Source organism: Melospiza georgiana, chromosome 19 (genome assembly GCF_028018845.1).
Source record: "Melospiza georgiana isolate bMelGeo1 chromosome 19, bMelGeo1.pri, whole genome shotgun sequence".
Lineage (NCBI taxonomy): Eukaryota > Metazoa > Chordata > Aves > Passeriformes > Passerellidae > Melospiza > Melospiza georgiana.
This window is the reverse complement of record NC_080448.1, coordinates 12,299,489-12,322,501: the sequence shown is the minus strand read 5'-3', so window position 1 is coordinate 12,322,501 and position 23,013 is coordinate 12,299,489. Positions and strand designations below refer to the sequence as shown.

General features: G+C 50.4%; 1 protein-coding gene across 1 annotated transcript; it reads right to left on the bottom strand.

Moving 5' to 3' along the window:
* Positions 1-1,369: 1,369 nt before the first annotated feature.
* On the bottom strand, positions 1,370-22,950 carry TADA2A (transcriptional adaptor 2A). Its single transcript, XM_058037801.1, has 16 exons — positions 22,894-22,950; positions 21,506-21,735; positions 20,751-20,857; positions 20,490-20,549; positions 19,883-19,974; positions 19,102-19,259; positions 17,621-17,709; positions 16,686-16,758; positions 11,453-11,516; positions 10,059-10,102; positions 9,444-9,554; positions 8,101-8,172; positions 7,307-7,439; positions 6,454-6,497; positions 4,119-4,192; positions 1,370-2,855 (listed from the first exon to the last, which is right to left on the bottom strand). Exons 2-16 carry the CDS (start codon positions 21,528-21,530, stop codon positions 2,670-2,672), a joined length of 1,332 nt encoding a protein of 443 aa, XP_057893784.1. The 5' UTR covers positions 21,531-21,735; positions 22,894-22,950; the 3' UTR covers positions 1,370-2,669.
* Between the last annotated feature and the right edge of the window lie 63 nt (positions 22,951-23,013).

Genomic DNA, 23,013 nt, shown 5'->3' with positions numbered 1-23,013 from the left:
CTGCGGTGGGGCAGGCATTGCCCAACAGCTCCCACTCTGCTTGCCCCCATCTCTGTGCTCCCCATGCTCTTCCTACTCCCTGTTGGGTTCCACATGGTCCTGACCCAGCTTTGCCAGGTGTGACAGCACCCAGCTGGGGTGTGTGACAGCACACAGCAGGGATGTGTGGCCAGGCTGTGGTTCCCCTGTAGAGGTGTGTTCAGCTCCCTGGGCAGCAGCCAGGTGTGAAGAGGCCCAGTGGGCTGGGGCCTGCAGGAGTTGGTGAGCCTGGTGCTGGGCTCAGTCCCAGCACTGTGCACCGGCTCCAGTCACAGGGAGGGCTGTGGGAATGTGCTTTCTCCAATAAACCCATGCTGGCTTTTCCTGGAAGGTCACCCAGCCAGTTTGCTGGAAGGCCAGAGATCACTATGGGGCATCACCACGTGGATCTTTCCCTTTTCCCTTCTCACCAGGACGGCAGCCTGGGGTTTCTCTAACCACGGCTCAGGAGCTGCTGCTCCAGCGTGGTGTTTTCTCCCAAGGAAAGGTGGTGTAGGTTTCACGGGCCCCTCCTGACGGGAATTTGAGCAGGCACTAAAAGTAGGGCTCCTTGTGTGCCGCCGTTATCGGCGCTATCTCTCCGTGGGGAGCAGGAGGGCGGGAGGAGCCCCCACCCCCCGGGCTGAGTCACAGCGGGCCCAGCGCTTGCTGCTGGGGTGACGGCAGCTGTGAGTCCCAAAAAAAGCCCCCAGCACTGATGCTTTAATGACAGGCGGATAACACAGCCCCGGGAAGACTCATTCCCTGCATAGCTCAGTGCTGTGACTAAGCTGGAGCAGCTGCAGCCTCACCCCGGCCCCGGTGTCACCAATCCTGCAGGTCCCAAAGTGCCCATCTCCAGCCTGGCTCCATATTTAATGTTCCATATTTAATGTTCCATGGCCGCCTGAGGCTGTAATTGAGGACCTGCATCCCCCAGCTGTGAGTCTGGAGTGCAGTGGGGGCTGGTGTTCCCCAGCCCCCCAAACCAGCCCCAGGATGGTTCCAGCGCCCTCGGCTCCTTTTCTGCCTTTGGGTGAAGTCACCCAAAAGAAAGGCAGTTTGGCTGTTAACTGTTAAAAGACAAGTGGGAAAAGCATTCCCAAGGTTTTACAGCTTACTGTGCCCTTTCCCTCGGCGTCCCCAGTCTAAATTTCTGGACTTTAATCTCCAGCACGTCGTTTATTACTGCTGCTTTTCTTTAAACAGAAGTATTTGCTAGGCAATGCAGTGGCTGCATCCCTACGGCCGCTGCTGGGGTTTATCTCCTCTCTCCTGGTGAGGAGCTGATGGATATAGATCCAGGCAGCTGTGTGACCTTTACAGTCTCACTCCGAGTCTGGGGACGTGGATGTAAGATTGTTTCAAGTCATTTTGATTTTATTACAAACCAAAATACTTCACATTCAATGGCACCTCCTGTCCACAGGATAATTACTCTTGGGGAGCAAACAACAACCCAAACCTCAACACCTTAGCCAGGTACTGGTGCAGCTGGAGCTCAGTTAGGCTGTTCCAAGAGATCCCAAACTTGGGAGCATCCAACACCCCACCTGCTCTGGCTCCTGGCTTTCCTGTGGGACATTATTCCAGCATTACACCCTAGCAGGAAGCTGTCTGACAAACAATTCACTGTTCAATAAACACACAAGCTGCACCTGCAGAGAGCCATCTTCATCATCCAACTGACTGCCAAATCCCCACGTTTGGTGCTGGAGCTCCTGGATCAGATGATGGCATGGGGGCTGTGTCTGAGCAGTGACTTGTGGCATCTCCTCAGGCATGTCACTGGTAATGCTGAGGGAATAAAGCCCCACAAGCAGGGGGGGCTTCACTCCTTTTCTGTGGGAGAACATCAGGGTCCCGAGAAGCTTTTTATCCCTGTTCCCAAGAGCTGCATGGCTGTAGCTTGCAGCCTTCCCAAGGAGCAGAAGGCTGAAATGGAGGGATTTTATTTAACCTGACACCCCCAAATCACGGGGGGAGCAGGATCCAAGCTCCTTGGTTTGTGCAGAGCCGTCCTGCTGGGATGTGTGCTAATACCACATAAAAGTGACAACTGTTGAGGAGCTTCCCTGCCATGTCCTTTCCCATCCTTTATCACAATCCAGTTAAAAGGACTGGACCACTGCAAGCTCTATTTTTACAGCCTCGGGCACGTGCTGTCGCCTCTGAGAGCTGCTGCTGATGTAGGGAGGAACACAAGGAGGGAGGGACTGCATCTCTGTACCCCGTGTTGCAAAAAGTGTGGCTGTGTCCTGATTCTTTGTCAGCAGCACACAGAGGTACCGTGGTGCTCTCTGCAGCCACGGGAGGTGTGAGGAATGAATGCCCATTCACGTTTAACATCAGCTTCTGTGGCACATGATCCTTCCCAGCGCTGCGAGGCAGAGCAATCCTGACAACAGCAGAGTCAGAGTCAAAAGGAACCCAGACAAATGTCAGCATTCATGCAATTTAACAAAGCTCCCCACTTGTTTCTACAAAAAAAAAAAAAAAAAAAAAAAAAAAGGAAAAAAAAAAGCCCCGAAAGGTTTTAAACAAAAGGAAATGTCCTTCATTCAACACTGGTGAAATCTTTCAGCGCTGTCAAAGCGACTTCAAAGCTTTCTCCACATCTGCCTGCTCCAGCCAAGCACTGCTGCCTGTCCTCAGGCCTTTGTGATGTACCCCTCTCTGATCAGGAAGTCATAGATTTTCCTGGTTTTGTTCACATCAATCTTGATGAGGGCTCGAGCCTGCGCCAGTCTCAGGCCTCCCTGTTTGTTGCACTCGTTCACTAAAGCAGCTTTATACTCCAAATAGGCTCCAGGGACCAGCCTCACCATCTGACAGAGCTGCAAGACAAAAGGTGAAGTTAATAAACACCAACACTTGCCGTGTTCTCCCATTCCCAGAGCCCTGCTGGGGGAGGAGCACGGGGAATATTTTCCTGAGAACACTCGCAGCGTTTCCTTGCACAGGGCAGGCACACGGGAATGCTGTTGGCATCCACAGGTAGGGAGGGGAGGAGCCTGCTGGCTGCTGCATTCACAAACACTCCTGATGGAAAATGAAGGAGGAGGATGAGAGCAAGGCCTGGGCTGGCAGGAGCAGGGCTCCCAGTGTGCCCTGTGTGGGCGCTGCTCCTTCCCAAGCCCGGGAAGCACACATGCCACACTTGGAAGCAGCAACTGGGCTGGCTGGGAGCCAGGGAGGGCATCTGGCTGCTAATCCCCTGCAGACTCAGGCTCTAATACCTTCCACAAAAGCAGCTCCCTCTCCACAAGTCTGGCGTGGAGGCTGTGCAGGGAAGGCATTCCGTGGCTGGAAGTTTGGTGAGGAGTGGCTGTGCACAGCCCCTGAGCTGTTTGGCTGCACAGCTCCTGCTCAGCTCCCAAATTCCAGCTGCCTTCCAGGAGCATGGCATTGCTCCTGCTGGAGAAACTGTCTGTCTCCTCCCTTTAATAAGGAAATGCTTCATGCTCATTCCTCGCGGATAGGAAATTGCAGAATTCCTCGGCCCTCAGACTTTCTGTCTCAGCTGACCAGGAAATCAGATTCCGCACACACACTGATGTCCTGCCACCATTATTCCCGTGCTGAATGGAGCAGAAATGCCAGTTCCACCAAAGCCAGGAGCTGATTCCCAGCGCTGCCAGCTGCAGCCAAGGGAAACACGCACAGAGGGGAGGCTGAGGTACAGCTGTGCTTCCTGGGCACTGCAACCTGCCTGGGGCAGCCTAAGGACACCTCAGGGCTTCTGTGAAGAAATAATAATCTCTTATTTCAGTATTGTTCACTGAGTTAGAGGAAAGGCCTGCACTGGGCTGAAAAACAACCAGTGTTCATTAAGAAAAATTAACCCCTGTGCTCAGCCCAGCCTCAGAGAGCAGGCAGGGAGATGGATGTGGAAACAGCACCAAATATCACCCTGGTGCTCTGCTCCTTTCTTTGCTACACGAGCCACTTTGTGCTGTATGTGTACAACTGGAAACCCTGAATGATTTCTGTGAGAAAGGAAGAGCAGCCAGGGCGTGTGCCTGAGGTGACATTCACAGCTCCACAGGCGTGCTGTGGAGACACAGACGATGGAGATGGTCCTTCCATCCTCTCCTCACCTCCTTCTCCTTCTCGTTGAGCTTCTCGGTGCCCGGCAGGCCAGTGAGGTTCAGCGGCGGGGCACTCCTTCTGCCTGGGGATGGGGAGAAAAAGCTCCATCAGAAAAGCTCTGTCAGAACCAGAACAGCACGGGCTGGCTGCTCCTGGGCTCTGCCAGGGATGGGGAGGAAAAGCCCCATCATAAAAGTCAGAATCAGAGCGGCCTGGGCTCTGCCAGGGAGGCACTCCAACCCAGCTGGAGCCAGCTGTTTACAGACAGGGTTAGTCAGGGCTCAGCAGAATGCTCTGCTGATGCCACAAAAGGTTTGGTTTTGCAATTTGAAGCTCTGTGGATGTTGCATGAGACTCGTGAGCTGTTGGTTTTTGGGAGGAACTGCAGGACAAAAGCTCTGTGTCAGACTGGCATCAGGCATGGCTCAGCCCAGCTGACTGTCCCACTGCAGGGAGGGTGTGCCAGGTGTGCTGAAACCAGCACCTTGTAAGGATGATGAGACTTTTTATTGCTGTGATTAAGCCAACTTCTCTCTGGCATTACTGACAGCTTCATGAGGCACAGGTTTCTTCAAATGCCTTTAAATACCATGCAGGTATTGCAAGGCAAATTTGTTTTGCAATCCCCTGTTTGGGCATTGATTTTTTTGTCTGTTAGGATGAACAGTTCTGAAGGAATATTTATCACAAGCTCATCTGGTGTTTATCACTTTCACTATTGTTTCTATATTATTATATAAACAGCAGTTATAAGTTATTGTTTATTTTGCTGTTACCTTGCATAGCCTAACTTTCACAAGGGCTGCCTGCTTGCAGACAGCTTTTTTCTCTAATAGTTGTTTGGGGGTTTTTTTTCCAACTTGCAGATCTCAGGACAAAGTTTGGGTTATTTATTCATATTGAAAAAAGGCTCTCACCCTGTGCTGTGGGCTGCATATTTAGCACTGTTAGAGATAGGTGTCTATCCCAGGATAACTCCCCAAATTTGGTGAAGTGATGAGACCTTGGGAAATGTGCAAAATAAATTTGTTTTTCCCAAGGATGCTGCCCTGGCCAGGTCCTGCCCTGGCACTGGGAAGTGTCTGTGTCTCTGGGCATCTGCAGGAACAGAAGGGATCTGGCTGGGTGTGAGAAGCTGAGCAGAGGGAGCTGGGGACTGGGGAGAAGCTGCAGTGTGAGTCTGTGGGAGGTGTAAAGGAAGTTATTTCTCAGCACTGCTCCCCCTTCCCATGGCATGGGGCCACTGTGCTAGGAGGGACACGACAGAATTCAGTTTTACTCTTTTATAAACCAGAAAATACCACACACACACACACACAAACTACGTGAACTAAAACATATCAAGGCTGCAAAATCAAGAGCTCAGAATCTAGAAGTGAAGCATTAATTTGCCCTCTTGTATATTCAGAGTGATGCAGCCTTTAATTAGAGCCACGTGGCAGCTCTTCCCCAGCATCCCTGGGCAGGATGTTTGCCTCATTAGCAACTCTATGGTATTCTGTTTGGGTTTTGTTCCACATGTGATGCTGCTTGTAAACACCGTGAGCTATCACACTCCACAGGCAGCACAGGCCCCTCCATGGGACACTGGATCCCTGACTAACAGGGAAGTTCATCCCTCATTCCAGGCCTTCAGCTGAAAGACGCTGTCCTCCCTTCACGGCCTCTGAGATACACAAAGCTGGTTTTTAATCCAGAACACCAGATCTTGGCAATCACCAAACAGGTTCAGGACAGTCTGGAGTGCCCTGACTCACTGCTTGGCATCCTGACCCAAATCTACCAGGAGGAAATGAGGGAGAACATATAAACCCAGTGTCCACCTCTGAGAGTTTCATTCAAGTGGTTTAACAGCATCCACATAAAAAACTGGGTGTAGGGACAGAGCCAAAGCCATTTTGCCTGGCAACATTTAACAACCTTGTAGTAAAGCTTTATCCCAGTCTCAGTCACCCCATGACCTCAACAAATGGGATGGGAATTTATTTATGAGGACCTTGACTGACCCCTGAATCTGTCCTGACTGGCACTGAAAGAAGATGGGGTCCTCTTGGTGGAAATACCCTGATTTGTGCTTACAGACTGTGAAAATTCTTTTGTTTCCTGCCTTGCTAATGTAGCTTTAGGATGGGTTTTGACCTCTAGTCAGAAAAATCTAGAAATTCAGCAAAAAATCCTGCAGGATATGTGAGTGGAATGACTTGCAGATTGATGTGATGTTGACTTAAGCAGTACTTAACCGTGAAGCTTGAGGACTGACACTTTGGCACTCAAGAGAAAGAGTCAGAAAAAGGCTGTCAGAGAAATATTACTGGCTTTTGGCAGTCACCATCTAACACTTACCTGTAGTTGAAGGAACTGGTACCGTGGGAGTCAGGCCAGAATCACTGCAAAGAAAGGAAATTTTCAAATTGCCTTCAAGTTTTTTTAAGCATAACTGCATGTGTTGGCCCTGAAATTGCTTCTTCCACAACTTGTAATAATTATACAATTCAACTTGCATAACCCAGGCCCTGACTAGGAGTCAACAGGATTTATAAATATTTAGTGTTCCCACATTGACAAATATGTGTGGAACCTGTTAAAAAACCCAACAAAGAAACATGGAGGGGCACACAATTAAAAATGCAGTGGAGATTGAGTGGGGAAATTCCAAACCATCTCCTGCACACAGGATGCACTTCCTTTACGCTTGCTCCTTAAATCCAAGTGCTCGTGCAGGGTGATGACACATTAATAATGCTGCTACATCTAAAATCATCTGAAATATTTCAGGCATCAGCTGTACCCTCATTAATATCCATAAAGAGCTCATTTCCCTCTGTGACTTTATGAACAGCAGCTCAGTTCCTGAAATCTAAATTTGAGAAAACTGAGGGGTTTGAGTCCCTCCTTTGCCTGCACTCAACAAGCACTACTGCTGTCACCCACCTTTCTGCCCTTCTCAATTCTGCAGGCTGCTCCCACTTTGATAAACTGGGAATGGAATTGTGACTATCAGGCAGGAAAATGTGCTGGATGCAAACTGAAGCACAGAACCCCAGGAAGGTTTGGGGTGGAAGGGACCCCAAAGCTCATCGCTCCCAGGGGCAGGGACAGCTCCCAGTGGAACAGGCTGCTCCCCAAGCCCCTGGCAGCTGGATGGGGCAGTGCCAGGCTGGGGTGGGCTCCCTGGGCACCCTGTGGCAGTGCTTACATGTCTGCCTGGCGGCTGAGCCACTGCTGGCAGGCGCTGCTGTCCTGGATGTACTGCAGCACCTCCGAGAGCATCGTGCGCTTCAGCCGCTCCTCGTCCCGGCTCTTCTTCAGGTGCTCGTAGGTCCGGGCACCTGTGGCACACACACAGCCTGCCCTCACCACCTGCCTCATCCAACAACTCTCCAGACTGGCTTGCCCCTGCTTCAGGGGATTTTGGGAAGGTCAGGAGCCTGCCACCCCCAAAGCCTTGTCCCTGTTCAGGAGATTTTGGGAAGGTCTCTGCCCCCAGCCCAGCCTCTGCTGTTCCCCCTCGTGGTGACCACTTGGCACCAAAAGGGATCAGATCCCGCCCTGCACCCTTCCCCCTGTTAATTTCAGGCCAAAACCAAACAAAAAGAGCTCCCATGATCCAAATCCAGGATAAAGCAGGGTATTTTGTTATGTGGAGGTCTTAGGCCTCTCTCCAGATATCACAGGTGTTGACAGGCAGTGAAAGTGTCCCAAGATAAAGCCCTGAGACCACTGTGCTGTGACATAAATATTTTTAAATGAAGCTTTTGCAAAGTGCTGCCCAGAGCAGACACACTGTGTTAGACACTGATCTCCAGGCTGATGGCTCAGATCAGCTCCAAACCAGCCCAGCTGGACTGTGCATCATTGCTGAAGCCTTGCTCAGCCCCAGAGCCTCTCTGAGCTAAGTGCCTTTTTATTCAACACATCCTGGATGTTGTAAAATCATCCTTCCCTTCCTTGATGGATGGGAATGGGCTGAATAATGCATCAGGTACTTACTGCAGAAATTGGTGATTCCTGCTGCTCTGTATTCCTGCAGTCTCTTTATTTCCCTGCGCAGCTCAAATTCCACTGTGGGACCCCGCGAGGTGGCAGGAGGGAAAACCAAAAAAGCAAAAGTGGGTCAGTGGGGTGAACTGGGAATGTGGCTCTTTGTTATCTGCCTGCCCAGCTCAGCTCTGAGCACACAAACCACAGCCAGGGCCACCCTCCCTCCACAGGCTCTCAATATCTCTGTGTCCCCGTGCTCCTTGGTCACAGATTGCAGCTGGTTTCTAGAATTTCTGTGCTCTGAAAAGGCATTTTCTCTTCATGCTTTGATAGTCCCTTTGCCCTACCCTAGACAAGGCAAATAACAATACTGTGGGATTTCTAGAAGGCATTTCAATAGCTTTGAGGAACTGCTCCAGCCAGGCTCCTTATTATACATCAAATATTCTCTTGGAACTATGATTTTCCTAGCTGGACCTTCCAAAATTTTTCCTTGCAGACAATTTTTTTCCGGCAGTCAGGAAGATGAAATTATGAAATGTTTCTTTTGCTCAGAGATATTTCCTGTCTGTTGCTTTCATCAGCTGCCTTCCAGCACTGCTCAGTTTTGCAGGGAATCAGTTTCCTTGTGAATTTATTTCCTGCTGCTGCTCAGAGACCTGGGTAGTGCCTGTACCTCACTGCCAGGTTCACCTGAGGATCTGCAGCCACTACAACAACAAAACCAGGTTCCATGCAGGACTCATGACTTTGCAGGATCATGCTTTTGGTATTTCACGCTGGCTGTCCTGAAAACACAGGCACAACTTGGTAAATGCTTTGTTCTTTCTAATGAGCAACAACTGTCCCAGTTTAAGTCACAGCATGAAGCAGGATGTGGTGACTGGGACTGGAATCTGCCTAAATGCAGGCTATGGGATGATTCAGGGACGGAACAATGCCTCTCCCCTAAGGTAAGGACATAATGACCACTGCACTATGTAATTATGTGACATTAAGCACTTTAACGTGTGTCTTTCAAAGAATTCACTCTGCTGCCAGCTCCCAATCTCTCCACACAGACATAATATAGGGATTTTATTCTTCCCCTGATACAGAGTCCCAGTAAATAAACAGAGCTCTTCAGATAAAAAAATATTACCTCTACCACATGACCAGAATGTTCAGTCAGCTGCAAACTCAAACAAAGAGCTGGGACACACTTTAGTGGAAAAACCTCACTGGCTGCTCACTGAACACATCAAACCACAGATGCATTTGCTTTCCTGAGGTGGTTAGATGGGGAGGAGGAGGAGAAGCCCCCAGGACAGGGCTGTGTGTGTGGGGAGCAGGGCTGCAGCCCCCTGACTCACACGCGTGGCTCTCGATGAACTTGTCGTGCTCCAGGGGCCCCAGGATGCGAGCAAACCTCCTCATGGTCTCGTAGAGCTCCTGCACCTCCTTGGGGTAGCGCCTTTCCAGGACTGCAGGGACAAAGGGCCACGTGTCACCACGCCTGCTGCCAGGGGAACACACCTCTGGGGGAAATGCTGGGAGCCCCAGCCTCAGCACTGCCCCAAAATCCACATTTTGGCCTTTTTGGTGCCACGGATACAAACTGCTGAGTGAAAAGCAACAGAAGTTACAGCCCTTAAAGTCCTTAAGGCATAAAGGGTGATATTTAAATGTTGCTCAGTCATTTCTCACAAGAGTGAGGTGCACTTGAAAGGCCTGGGTTTCACCTTGCCCCTTCTCCCCCCTCAGCAAAGCCCAAAGTGCTTCTCAGGAGCAATTTTGAGACAAGAACTAAAGCACTGGGCTGGGAGTAGTTAGAAGCAGACAGCTGGAAACAGCTGGGGCAGGAAATCTGCTGGAATTTAGAACATCTGAATATGTTCCAGTATGAACAAACCACACTGGTGACCTGGAAGTGGTGAATGTGTGAAGCTTTGCCACTTTGAAGTCAAGCAGTTACACCTGATACTCACTCTGAAATTTTCTGAGGTTGATCAGGCCATGATCTCTTATAATTCTGGAAATGAAAGAAAATGATATTAATAAAGGCCATTACTCCTGCACTGCCTCACAAACACAAAGGCTTCAGAAGAAACTTTGATTTAGACCATCAGAGGAGTCTAAAACTAAACATGAATGAGATTTCCATAAGCCCTGGGCTGGCTGGAATGGAAACATGATGCAGTGTGTCTTTAATCAGGGTAAATTCTGGGCAGTGGTGTGCATTAGCACTGAGCACAAAGGGAGCTGCAATCACTTTAAAGGTTGGAAATTGCTTCTTTAGGCACACATTTCACATCCACAGCATCTTATAACTTGTCCTTCCAAAATCAGAGGTAATGAATGTCTCATGAACATCATTCCCAGCCTCAGAGAGAGACAAACTTCCCTCTGCTGAAGCACAGGGCAGAGCTGGCTGTGAATGCCACCACTGGCACAGAGAAATGCATTTTTCCATGGCAGCCTGGGTTTTAAGGAGGTGATGGAGGCAACTCTGGGCTTGAGCTGCTCCTGCTGGGATCAGGGGAGGAGCAGAGGGACAGCAGGAGCCTGACAAGTCCCTTTGTGCTGGGGTGAGCAGTGCCACGTGCTCATTGCTCTGCGGTGACTCCACTGTGGAAAATAAAATACCACAGAGCTGGGCTGGCAAGGGCAGCCCAGAGCCTGCCCTGTAAAATCCATGACATTTCCTCTGCTGGGCACAAAACCTTCCTGTCCTGTGCAGAGTCACCTTCCCAACAGTGGCATCAGTGACTTTTGGGGCATTTTCCACATTTCTGTCCCATCCTGCTGCTGGAACTTCACAAAACCTGACACTGGTGTAACCACAAGAGTTATGGAGAGCCCTGCAGCACTTTCCTCCAGCATGACAAGATGGATCATCATGGAAATTACACCACATAAATACTTTTTATTTATGAATGACGAAGAACCAGGTCAATCCTTGCTGTCACTCAGCAGAACTGTGGAGTTTTATGAGAAGGACTGGAGCAGCCTCACTTCAAATCACTAATCCTTCCACTATGGACTAATCCAGCAAGATATAATTTTAAATATTGAACAAAGTACTTCAGAGTTATAATAAAACTTAATTTAATTAATAGATTGAGTCATTCTAGAGCACTGTCAAATGAGTTGAATAAAATATTCAAGCCCACGTCAGCAATTGAGTTATCTTCAGTGTGGAAAACTAACTTGGGGGCCACTAGGATTTAAAAATAATGATGCAAATATTTCTGGGGGAAAAGTGGGGGTCCAGCAATCAGTCACAGTCTGGCAGGATTTTTCTGCAGCAGGAAATTCATGGTGTGCAATCCATCAGCATTGCACAGGGAAGGGAACACACAGTGACTGCTTCAAAACTCACTTTTTCCGTCTCTGTCTCTCCTTTAACCTGGAATGATAGATATCTACAACTGCAATCTTCAGAGCTGCAAAACACACAGATTAAAGAATTCATCAGCAATCGCTGCAGGAGGCTGGATTCCAAGCTTTTATGTTCACATTAGGCTGAAATGGTTTAAAAATCCTGAGGCAGTTTCACAGGGGCATCCGCTCAGTGCAGCCCCTGCTACCTGGGGAAGGTTTCCTTTGCTTCCTCCTGCCAAATCCATCCCTGTAACACACACCCATGTCAACATGAACCTGGGTGTAGGGGGTTGAGTAAATGTATGTATTGTAAATATATGTATGGCAGTGAAAGATCTCTGTATTGTATTAGTGACCCTGCCCTGATTGCAGTTATTGTAAATGGGCTGCAGCTGTGATGTCCTTGATTGGGCAGCAGCTGTAGCCCATGGAGGTAACTGAGATAAAAGGGGGCGGGGTGGTCAGGGAGAGCCTGGGAGAGGAGCCCTGACCGAGAAGCAACAACACCACTGCTGTGAAGATCTGCCGTGAGAAAACCACCGAGAAGGTATGAGACTCAGGAAATATAATTAGACAACAATATGAATACAACACCTGGGCAGGTCTGGGAGCTCCTCTCTCCTCCTTCTTGGACTGTTCTGCCATCTGCAAATATTTGTTCCTTCATACATGCAATAGCCAATATTCCCTCTCCTGAGGCGTCATCCTTGGGCAGAGGTGTTTGCCCAGAGCAGGGAACCCCAAAAAGCAGACACAGCTCTCACTGTGAGCACTCAAAGCAGCCTTTGCTGCAGTTGTTAAAGACATCTGGAAGGTTCCAGCTTGTTAACTTCCAAACTTACCTGTCTGCCAGGAGAACAAAGCACGGCTCAGGACAACGTGAAGAAGCCCAGGAAAAAGCCATGCTCATTAGGAATCACATCCTTCCCCAAATCAAACCTGCCTGAGCCACTCACACAGCCTGCAGCTCCTTTCTCCTGCACCCATTAGCTTAAGAAACTTTCTTTTGGGTAAATTCTTGAAAGACAAGATAAAGAGACACCTATCACCTTCCCTTCCCTCGCTCTGTTGGATAACACAAATTCTAGGTCATTAAATGAGTGTAGAGGTGGCTGATTTTTAATGTTTCTTTAGAATTTATGTTAATAATTTCCATGTGCTCTCAGAAGGAAGAGGCTCAAGGCTTGGCAGTGGTTTGGAGGCTGGGACACAACAACCAGATTTTGGAAAAAGGGGAACTGGTGAGGCCCAAAGGGGGCAGAACCCAGGATCCATTTCTCCCCGTAGCTACACAAAAAGAGCAAAACTGATAGTGGCAGTTTATTGATTGTACTCTGGGATTAATAATTAATAATGCAATTAAGAAGCGTGGTTCTGTGCCTATCTGAAATATGTATGTAGGTGTAAACAGCAGGAAGCCCCAGCCTGTGGGAAATGCATCCCTGCATCCCTCTGGGTAATCAAATTTCATACAGACAGGGACAAAGCCCAGAGGCTGTGGGGATTCACTCAGGAGCTTGATCCAACAAAAACCCTTCAGTTTGCCCCAAATTGCTCTGACATTAATCTAAGAGTTCAAGATTCTGTATGAGCTAGGAGGGGTGCTGCAACATTCCTCCTTGTTTTTCCAAATTTCTTGCATTTTCCAGCATCATTGTGTATTTTCACAGCGAGGGATTTAAGAACAAGTTTCCTAATTTAAGAACAAGCAGAGACAGCAAATTCTCCTTCGTGCTAAAATGTGGGGATGAGAAATTGGGAATGCAGCAAGTTAAACATGAATGAAATCCATTAGGAAGGGCTGGAATTGGAGCCAATTTACAGAAAATATTTTTGTAGTTTTGAAACCCTCTGCAAGCTCAGCCAACTTGTTATTTTCTGGGGTTTGTGTGGGCAGAACTTAATAAGTACATGCAGAAACTGCACTGGAGAACCTCTATAAATATCACAAGCAATTATGCACCTCTAACCGTGGAGTTTTGATGCTTTCACCTGGGTGCACAATATTCTAAAGAAATGATGATCAGCTGGGGAGGGGAAGGAACAAATGAAGGGAAAAAATGGAGCTTCTACTCGCAGAGAAACGAGCATTTCTGCCACAAGCCCTTCTGGAGGGGCTTTTGTTTTTAAGATCCAGACTCGGGCAGGACAGGCATTGCCAAGGGTGGAATGCATGAATGGCTCTGAGTGCTCCAGTGCCCCTCAGAGCATGGAAATGAGACAGGAGATGCTGGGGGAATGGCAATGACCCGCAGGGCTCTGTTTGTGCTGCTGCTGCTGGGAGACAACCCGTGCTCAGCGTCCACTCTGGCCTCTGATAAGGCTCTGATAAGGCTCTGAAGGTTCCACTGACAGGCAGCAATTCAAGGTTTCTTCCTCCATTCAAAAAAAAACAAACCCAAAAACCCCAAATATTTTGGTTTTGCCCAAAACAGTTCCTTTGCTTTTCATTCCTGTCCAGCCTCACTGGGTGTGCAGGAAAGTTTGTGGAACACCCACGAGTGAGAGCTTTGCTCCATGGAGAGAGAGAACCTGCCTTGGCAGGGGAGGCACAGACAATGGGGACAATGCAAATAATCCCAGTGCCAGCCTGTGGGATGGGCTGGGGACGAGCTGAGGGGCTGCAGCCCAAACCCAGGCCAAGGCAAGCAGGTAAATCTGCTTTTGGGGCACGGCAGAGCTCGCACAGCAAACACTGCTCTGCCAGGCAGGACATGGAGCTGCAGCTCAACTTCACATCCCCCTGCCACTTGCAGCCCATTTCCACTCCCTCCTAAATCTGTGGTTTCAGCAATTACTTTGCAGTGTTAGAAGTAAAAAAAATCATTTACATGAGAAGGGGGGGGGGGGGGGAAAGCTGAGAAAAAAGATAAATTACCAACGTTCTAATTCAGCCTGATGAAAACTTGTAGTTCATGAAATATTCAAGCACTGTGGGCTGAGTTAGGCTTGTAACTGGTTGGTGCTTTTGATCTGTCCATTATGTTTTTGTGTAACTGCAATATGGATTTGCATGCCCTCACTGTACTGCCAGCACTGAACAAAAGGGAACAATTCCAGAATTTAACTGAAATATCAGAGATTTGATACAAATTTTTGCCTGGAAGTGGCAGAATGATGTCTGTGACCTCCTGTGAGGTGGGAAGGCAGCAGGTACAGGCTCTGTGATCCTCATAAAAGCTGCCTGGGAGCCTTCCCACCTTGCAATAAATATCATTTTCTTGTGGGAATACCAAGAACTTGTTTAGAGTGACACAGGGAAATCTGACAGATAAAATACATAAGATAAAGCTTTAAATATAAATGTCATATAAAAGATATACGTAAGAAAAAACATCAAGCAGCTCAGATCCAGAACTTCTTAAAAAATAATTTTTACAAAATGTGACAGAAAGCAGTGTGGGAGAAGGGGAAGAAGGGGGAATTCCACTGCAGTGGAAGCACAAATGTTCCTGTGGGATGTGCAGCACCAAGCTCTGGTGCACCAAGAAAAGGAAAGAGAGACCACAGGAATTGCACTGGGGTGTCCCAGGGCCCAGCCCGAGTGACTTGCAGCAAATGCAATATAAAAGTCATTTTCAAAAGTTAATCTTGAACCCAGTGAGGTTTAACAGGAAAACAAACTGAGGATTTTCATCCCCACCTGAGCCTGAGGCTGTGAGGCCTCGTTTGGGTTTCTCTGGGTTATGAAATGGGTTCAATCCCATTTTTGTCCCATTTTTGTCCCATTTTCACTTTCACTGTCCCACAGCCCATCCCCAAGCACAAAGCTCCCAAACCACCCCTGCTCTCAAGACCCCTTGTTGAGCATTCCCTGCCCCTTGGGCTCCACAGCTGGGCTGCAAAATTCTCCCAAGCAAAGTGGGCAGCTCCAAACCTGCAGCACAGGGAGCATGAGGCTCCTGCTTTTTGCTGTATTAAATACCAGGGGGTGAAAGATCTCACTCCAAATTCTTTAGAAAATAATTCCTGCTCTCCCCAAGGGAAGGCAAGAGGCTGGCTGGACCCTGGGGCTCACTCTGGCCAGGGTTTCACTGCCACAGGGGCACATCTGGGGAGGCAATGCCCGAGTTGCTGGGCTCAGAGACCCCAAGTGCAGCTGGCCAGGCTCTGCCAGGCTCTCTGCACACTGCAAATCCCTGCCAGCCCTTCCCAAACTCTGCAGGCAGCCGAGGGATGGAACAGAGAACACCCAATGAAATTACCCAGTGAAAATATTGCACAGGCCGGGGGAAGCACTTTTTCACACAACAGGTAATTGAATTGTGAGCTCCTAATTGGATTGTGGCAGTCCCTGGTGCAGGATGTGCAGCAGCACAGGCAGATCCAGCTCCAGCAGGGGTGAGCAGAGCTCCTGCAGGATGAGGGCTGCCAGGAGGGCAGTGGCAGGCAGTGCTGCACAGCCCCTTTGTCTGAACGTGGCTCTGTCATTAATGGGCAGAAATAGGAGATTATTTTGCTTTTTCAGCTCACCAGCACCCAGGATAGGATGAAACACAGAGAGCTGGCAGGAGGAGTCCCTGCCCTGGCCTCCAGCCAGTTTCCCCTCAATAGAAGCTGAAAGGGGAGAGGCTGACACAGGACCCAGGAGCTGCCCTGAGCCAGGGCAGTTTGCATTCCCAAAGCTCCTGCGTGCACTGCTCCACTTCCAACTGGCTTTTTTAACTTTGCCAAGCCTGTCTGTACGTAACAGGGATTTGTCTGTCTCCAAGGGATGCAGAGGCTTTAGCTCAGAACTGCCTGACACAGATGGCAGAGTTCTGAGGCACAAACACGGGGCTCCTAAAGCCTGGGTGTACTCACAAATGTGGGGAAATGCAGGATCTTCTCCTCTCTGTGGATTAAAATGTCACTTCAGTAATTCCTGTTATTGCATGTGATTAAGGCAGCATGCCCACAGAAACTCAGAGCAGGAACTGGGCTCATCAAATCATCTTCACAATGAAAGGAAGTTGTCACACACAGCTGATGCTACTCTAACTCAGGGCATGCTCAACATATGAGAAATCACAGCTTTGAGTCCAACACTTTTAATGTGTTTCACATACACTGCACACCTCCCTGCTGCCTGCATTAACACCCACCCTGATGGATTTAATGCATTAAAAACCCAAACATGAAACCCCATACATTAAGTGTATGCTCCCTTTTAAAGCGTGTGCAGAAAGAAATGAAAAGCTGCACAGGCAACTGAAAGAGCTTCAGCCTGGGTACAAAAATATGGCACTTACCATGCAAAATGTCTGAATCATCTTCCACAAAATCAATATCTCTCAAATCCCACTCGGCATAGTTGTCAAACTCCTGTGCAGAGGTGATTAATACAGGGTCACTAACGAGCATAAAACATTGCCCTCAGGTTTCAGAACAGGCTGGAGGAGTGGGACAGAGATGTTCACTCAGACACAGGATGGGACAGAGATGTTCACTCACAGGGCACAGGGACAGAGATGTTCACCCAGACATGGGGCACAGGACAGGGCACGAGGCTCCATCCAAACAAACAGCCCAGGGCAGCTTTGCCTGGGGAAAATGTGTAAATGCTCCCCCAGGGCTGCAGCTCAGCAGGATGTTGTGACAGGACACTGGAATTAGCCAGCTCATGGGATGGAACTCAGGATGTCCTGAGCTGGAAGGGACTCACAAACACCCCCAAGCCCAGCTCCTGGCCTGGCTCAGGACACCCCCCTGTGCCTGAGAGCCCTGGCTGGGATTTTGGGGTGCTGATCCTGCTCAGAGACCCAAACCCGAGGCCCTGTGGGGCTGAACTGGTTCCTGCATGGACAGGAGCAGGCATGGGGCCTGTTCCATGCCCAAAGCTGATCTCCCAGTGATGTGGGGAGCAGGGAGTGTGCTCCCCTCAGGCAGGGGCAGCGCTGGAGCTGACCCTTAGGCCCAGCAGCCAACCCCAGTGCCCAGCAGAGCCACCTGGATGGACAGATGGACAGCCGGACAGGCGGACATCTGCTGGCAGCAGCCGGGCCTGCAGCCTGCGCTCCTGCCCTGCCTCTGCAGGCCACCAGCGCCACCTCGGGCACCAAAGGCCTCATTAACACGGGGCTTAATTACCAACATCTCACCTGGGGAGGGAGGGAGGATCAGAGAGCGGCTCCTTACAGGAGGATAAAATGAATGTAAAATTAAATGGGAGGAGAGCGTTTCTTACCTCAACAAAGTCAGCTCTGGCTGGCATGTAGCCAGCCATGTCCCTGGAGAGCAAGGAGTCAAAGGTGGGCCGTGGGGGATCATCAGCAGCTGCAAAAAACAAAAGGTTTCCAGCTGTTGAGTGGGGCTTGGGATCTTCTTTTAAGGATCTGTAAATAGGTGTTTATTTTGCAGGAAAAGTGGGAATAATTAGCCGAAGAAAAATACCCTGATTGGGCTTTTATTCGGTGTTAGTCAGAAAAGAAAGAGATCATCCAGAGAAAAACGCAGCAATCTGAGATCTCCGCAGTATTCTCAAGAGTCAGACACAAATTCAAGGTAATAAACAGGTAATAAAACGTAAACTTTGCATTTTGGAGCTCAGCATCCCCCTGTAAAGCCCTGCAGACCCCTGGGGCTCGGCGTGCAGGCTCCTTTAGTTAATGGCACCAGGAGTGTTAAATCTGCCTCCTTCTGGGGGCCATTGGCAGGGCTGCAATGAGAGGCAGAGAACTCCCAGTTTTGGTGTTTCACAGACAACACCAGCCTGGGGCTCACAGAGCATTCAGCTTTGTGTGTCCCAGGGCACTGATAAAGCAGGCTGAGGCACAGGGCACATAAAAATATCAATAACAGCCAGGGACACAACCAAAATTGCCCAGTTGCCCCTGCTCAGCTCCAACCACTTCAGTGGGAAATGTAAAGTGCCTGGCCCAGGGGGGCTGGGGAGCTCTGCCATGAGCAGCTGCCAGACCGGGGGAACGCTAAAGATGTGAAATGCAAGGAAAACTGAGAATTTGTGAACTTGCTGCAGACTTTTTTAACAGGCAGCTTTCAAGGGAGAGGTGTGAAATCAGCATAGCTGAAAGGAGTGATTTTCTGGCAAATTGAATCAGCAGGCAGGCCTGGGAAAGGGCGTGTGCACAGAAATGTGCACAGGAGCAGGGGGAATGCTGCAAGGCAGAAACCCCTGCTCAGCTCCCTTTGCTGGGCAGGGTGGGAACCACACTGGGATCTGTGCTGAGGAACACACCTGAAGGAGCTTTGGGGTGGGATAAAACACCCAAAAACTCTGCTGGGGGGGATTTCTGTGTTGTGGAGAAACTTCTGCTCGTGAGACCCTGATGCTTGTGCCAGACAAAGGAGCTTTGGGGTGGGATAAAACATCCAAAACCTCTGTTGGGGTGGTTTCTGTGTTGTGGAGGATTTCTGTGTTGTGGAGGAACTTCTGCTTGTGAGACCCTGATGATTGTGCCAGACAAAGGAGCTTTGGGGTGGGATAAAACACCCAAAACTTCTGCTGGGGGTATTTCTACGTTGTGGAGGAACTTCTGCTCGTGAGAACCTGACGTTTGTGCCAGAGCCTGTTTCCTGCCTTGCCCGTGGAGCTGGCAGCCAGGAATCCATGCAGTGTGAAGGGAACCAGCTGCTGAAACCCCCCAGAGCAGCTCCCAGCCCAGGTTATGCCCTGGGAATGAGGGCACACGGAGCTGGGGTACTCACAGTGGAAGGGAATGGCTGTCTCGTGGTGCTGAGCCTCCTCTGCCTGCCTCAGCTTCAGCAGCGTGGAGGCAAACAGGGGGTTGTTGATGAAGTGCTTCATGTAGTGCTTCTCACACTCCTCCTTGGACTTGGTGCACATCTGGTTGGCCACGTCCTGCCTGGGGTGGGGAGAGGGGGAGGCTTGGTGTGAGCAACACAGAAGTGTTGTCTTTTCAAAATTTTCTCCAGTGGGAAAAGGTGATTTTGGACGAGAGATTGGTTGTGTGCAGAGAGCTCACATCTTGGTGCCAGGGAACATTTTTGGGAGCCCGTGAACAATGAAATTCACTGATTTCATATGGGAAACCCTCTGGCTGATGGAATGTGCCTCATCTTTAACAGGCTTGAAATTTTACTGATGTTATTGGAGAGCTTTTTACACGTTTTACTGACTGCAGGTAATGGCAAACTCTGTGACCAGTTGTCAATCCCATTTCTGACAGCAACGTGCACCTGAGAACTCTCAGCTCTGCTTCTGTGCATTCTGGGGTTCTGCTTTAAACTCAACTATTTTTAATAGTTGTGTTTAAACACAACTATTTTTAATAAAGGAGGAGACAGATAGCTCATGAAAACAGGGTCTGATACCCCAGCCTGCCTTCAGCTGCTGAATTAGTGCCTCACCCACAATAAATCATTGAACAGTCAATGTGCACTGATGAATTCCACAGTGAGACCCAGGGAAAAGAAAGGAAAAGCTGCCCATCAGTGACTGAAATTGGCTGAAGCACAGAACTCTCACCAGTTCCCAAATCCACAGTCCATCACAGCTTCCAGGAGAGACATCTCCTCCTGGGCAGTCCAGTTGGGGTCCAGCACAGGGAAATCAGATGTCTGGGGAAGAAAAGAGAACAAACTGTGATCCTGTGTTCCAGAAAGGGCAAAGAAGTTCTGAACCACAGATAGAGATAATTCTGGTAGCTTTAAACTGCCACAAAACCTGATTGAATAATTATTGGATTACTCAGGGCATCAACCACAGCAAATCCTGGAACATGCTGTGTCTCCCAGCTGTAATTGCACCATGTTGTACCATGAAACACAGAAAAATTACTGGAGACTTTAAGAATTATTAATTCGGAGGAGGAAGAAACAGCCTGGAGAAAGAGAAGCCAATGTGCCTGGTTAAGGGACTGTGAGGTGCATTGTGCTACACAGGCACAACAAAAAGATGCAGCTGGAAACGACTCCACTACTCCACTCTGTTCCAGGTGGATATTTTTCTTTTTTTTTTTAATAGTTTAAAACCTCTGAATCAAAGAATTGCATCTTCTTTCAGTGCAACATGAGTAAGCAAGGGGAGCTGTGAGAGCCCAGACCGAGCAGTGCTATCCAAAAGGAATATTTACCATTATCTCATAGGTGTGATCACTTTGGTGCTTCTTGTACTCAAATCCTCGGGTGAAACACTGCAGAACAAAAGACCAGAACCGTGTCACTTGTGCCCTGAAAGGATTTTCACTGGTCCCTTTCTCAACTCCCATTCTCTGTGCACGTCTCGGTGCTCCCCCCTTGTCCCTGCCCTGTCCCTGGAGGGAGCAGGGGTGGCAGTGGCAGCCCGTGGTGGCCCTGGTGGCCCTGTCAGGGCAGTGGCAGCTGCTGGCACTCACCTGCAGGCACAGCAGGAAGGGAGGGGGCCCACACTCAGCACACTTCACGTAGGGCTCCGTCAGGTACGAGGAGCAGCCCCGGCACGGGGGCTTGTCAAAAGGGTCGCCTGGGGAAGGCAGAGGGAATCTCCTGTCACACAGGCACTGTCACACCAGCAAACACAGCCCCTCAGTCCCCTGGGCCCAGCCCCTGCAGCTGAGGGTTCATCCCAGCTCGGGATGGTTCTGTGGATTTTGAGTGAACTCATCTGCACAACAAAATTAACGGGGCTGTCAGGTTACAATGGCTTCAGACTCAGAGGGAGCAGGGTTAGATTGGAGAATTGGGAGGAAATCCTTCCCTGGGAGGGTGGGCAGGCCCTGGAACAGCTGTGGCTGCCCCTGGATCCCTGGCAGTGCCCCAGGCCAGGCTGGATGGGGCTTGAAGCAGCAGGGACAGTGGCAGGTGTCCCTGCCTTGGCAGGGCATGGAATGGGATGGGCTCTAAGGTTTCTTCCAACCCAAACCAGTCTGGGATTCCATGATTCTGACTTTTCCCAAGGAAATGGGTTTGAACCAGCTCAATTTTAAGTAGAGGAAAATCAGACAAAACTCATACTGCATCATTTGTGTGAGCACTAAAGCATGTCCCCAAAGTGCCACATTTGCTCATTTTTTGGGCACTTTCAGGGATGGTGACCCCCAAAATCCCACTGCTCCGAGGAGTGCCTGTACCATCAGGTTTTTCCTGAGCAGATTTCTGTGGTGGCACTTACTGCTGAAGGAGGCCAGGCGCTCCATCCCTGCCCTGCTGCTGGCTGTGCTCCCTGGGGTGAACCTGGCTGGCCCAAGCACCCACGGCGTGAGCCTGTCCCAAACTGTGGATCCCAAAGGGAATTCTGGGATCCCTCGTGGTGTGATCCTCCCAGGATGTCCTGAGCAGCAGGCAGAAGGGCTTCAGCAGCCTTCAGACCCCATTCCACACGGATCAGAGCCCCCTCTCTGGCTGTGGGGAGAAATCCAGCATGGAGATGTGGGGTCATGGGGATGCAACCCCAAAGGGAGGGGTCAGGGGAATGTCATGAAGGAAGGAGAGAGTTATGGTATTCAGGGAGAGTTATGCAAGGAAGCGCTCTGCATCTCCCAGAAGCACTTCCCATATCCCACTGCCCCTATTGGTTGTGTAGGAATCCCAATTCCTACTCCCCACATCCCACTCCCCCACATCCCAATTCCCATTTCCCATATCCCAATTCCTGCTCCCCATATCCCACTCCCCACATCCCAGCTCCCGTTCTCAATCCTCACCCCTCCATGTCGCACTCCCCATATCCCAATTCCCAATCCCCCATATATTCCCATCCCTATTCCCAATCCCATTCCCATATTCCCATCTCCAACCCCATATCCCCATTTCCATATCCCCATATCCCCATCCCCATATTCCCATACCCCCATATTCCCAATCCCATATCCCCATACCCCCATATCCAATTCCTATATCCCCATACCCCCATATCCCCAATCCCATATCCCCATTTCCCATTTCCCATACCCCCATATCCCCAATCCCATACCCCCATACCCCCATACCCCCATATTCCCAATCCCATACCCCCATACCCCCGATCCCATACCCCCATATTCCCAATCCGATTCCCATATCCCCATACCCCCATATTCCCAATCCCATATCCCCAATCCCCATATCCCCATATCCCCATATCCCCATACCCCCATATCCCCAATCCCATATCCCCATTTCCCATATCCCCATATCCCCATATTCCCAATCCGATTCCCATACCCCCATACCCCCATATCCCCAATCCCATATCCCCAATCCCCATACCCCCATATCCCCATTTCCCATACCCCCATACCCCCATATCCCCATATCCCCATATCCCAATCCGCTCTCCCCATCACCGCCAGGCGGCGCCCCCGCCAGGCCCCGCCCCCTCGGCGGCCCCGCCCCCTCCGGCCCCGCCGCGGCCCGCGCGGCTCCGTGAGAGGCGCGCGCGCTCCCGCCGCCGCGCTCCCCGCGCCCCGCGCCGCCCGAGCCGCGCTCTCCGCGCTCCCCCCCGGCCCTGCCCGGTGCTGGTGCCGGTGCGGCCCGCAGGGGGCGGCGGGGGGAGCCGGGGCCGCCGGGGCCGCTTCTCACCTCGCTCGGGGCGGCGGGTCGGGCCCGCGCGCGTGCCCGGCCGTGCGCACGCGCCGGGGCGGATGCGCGCGCCCCCTGGCGGAACGCGGCGCGCGCCGCAGGCCCCGCCCCGCCCCTCCC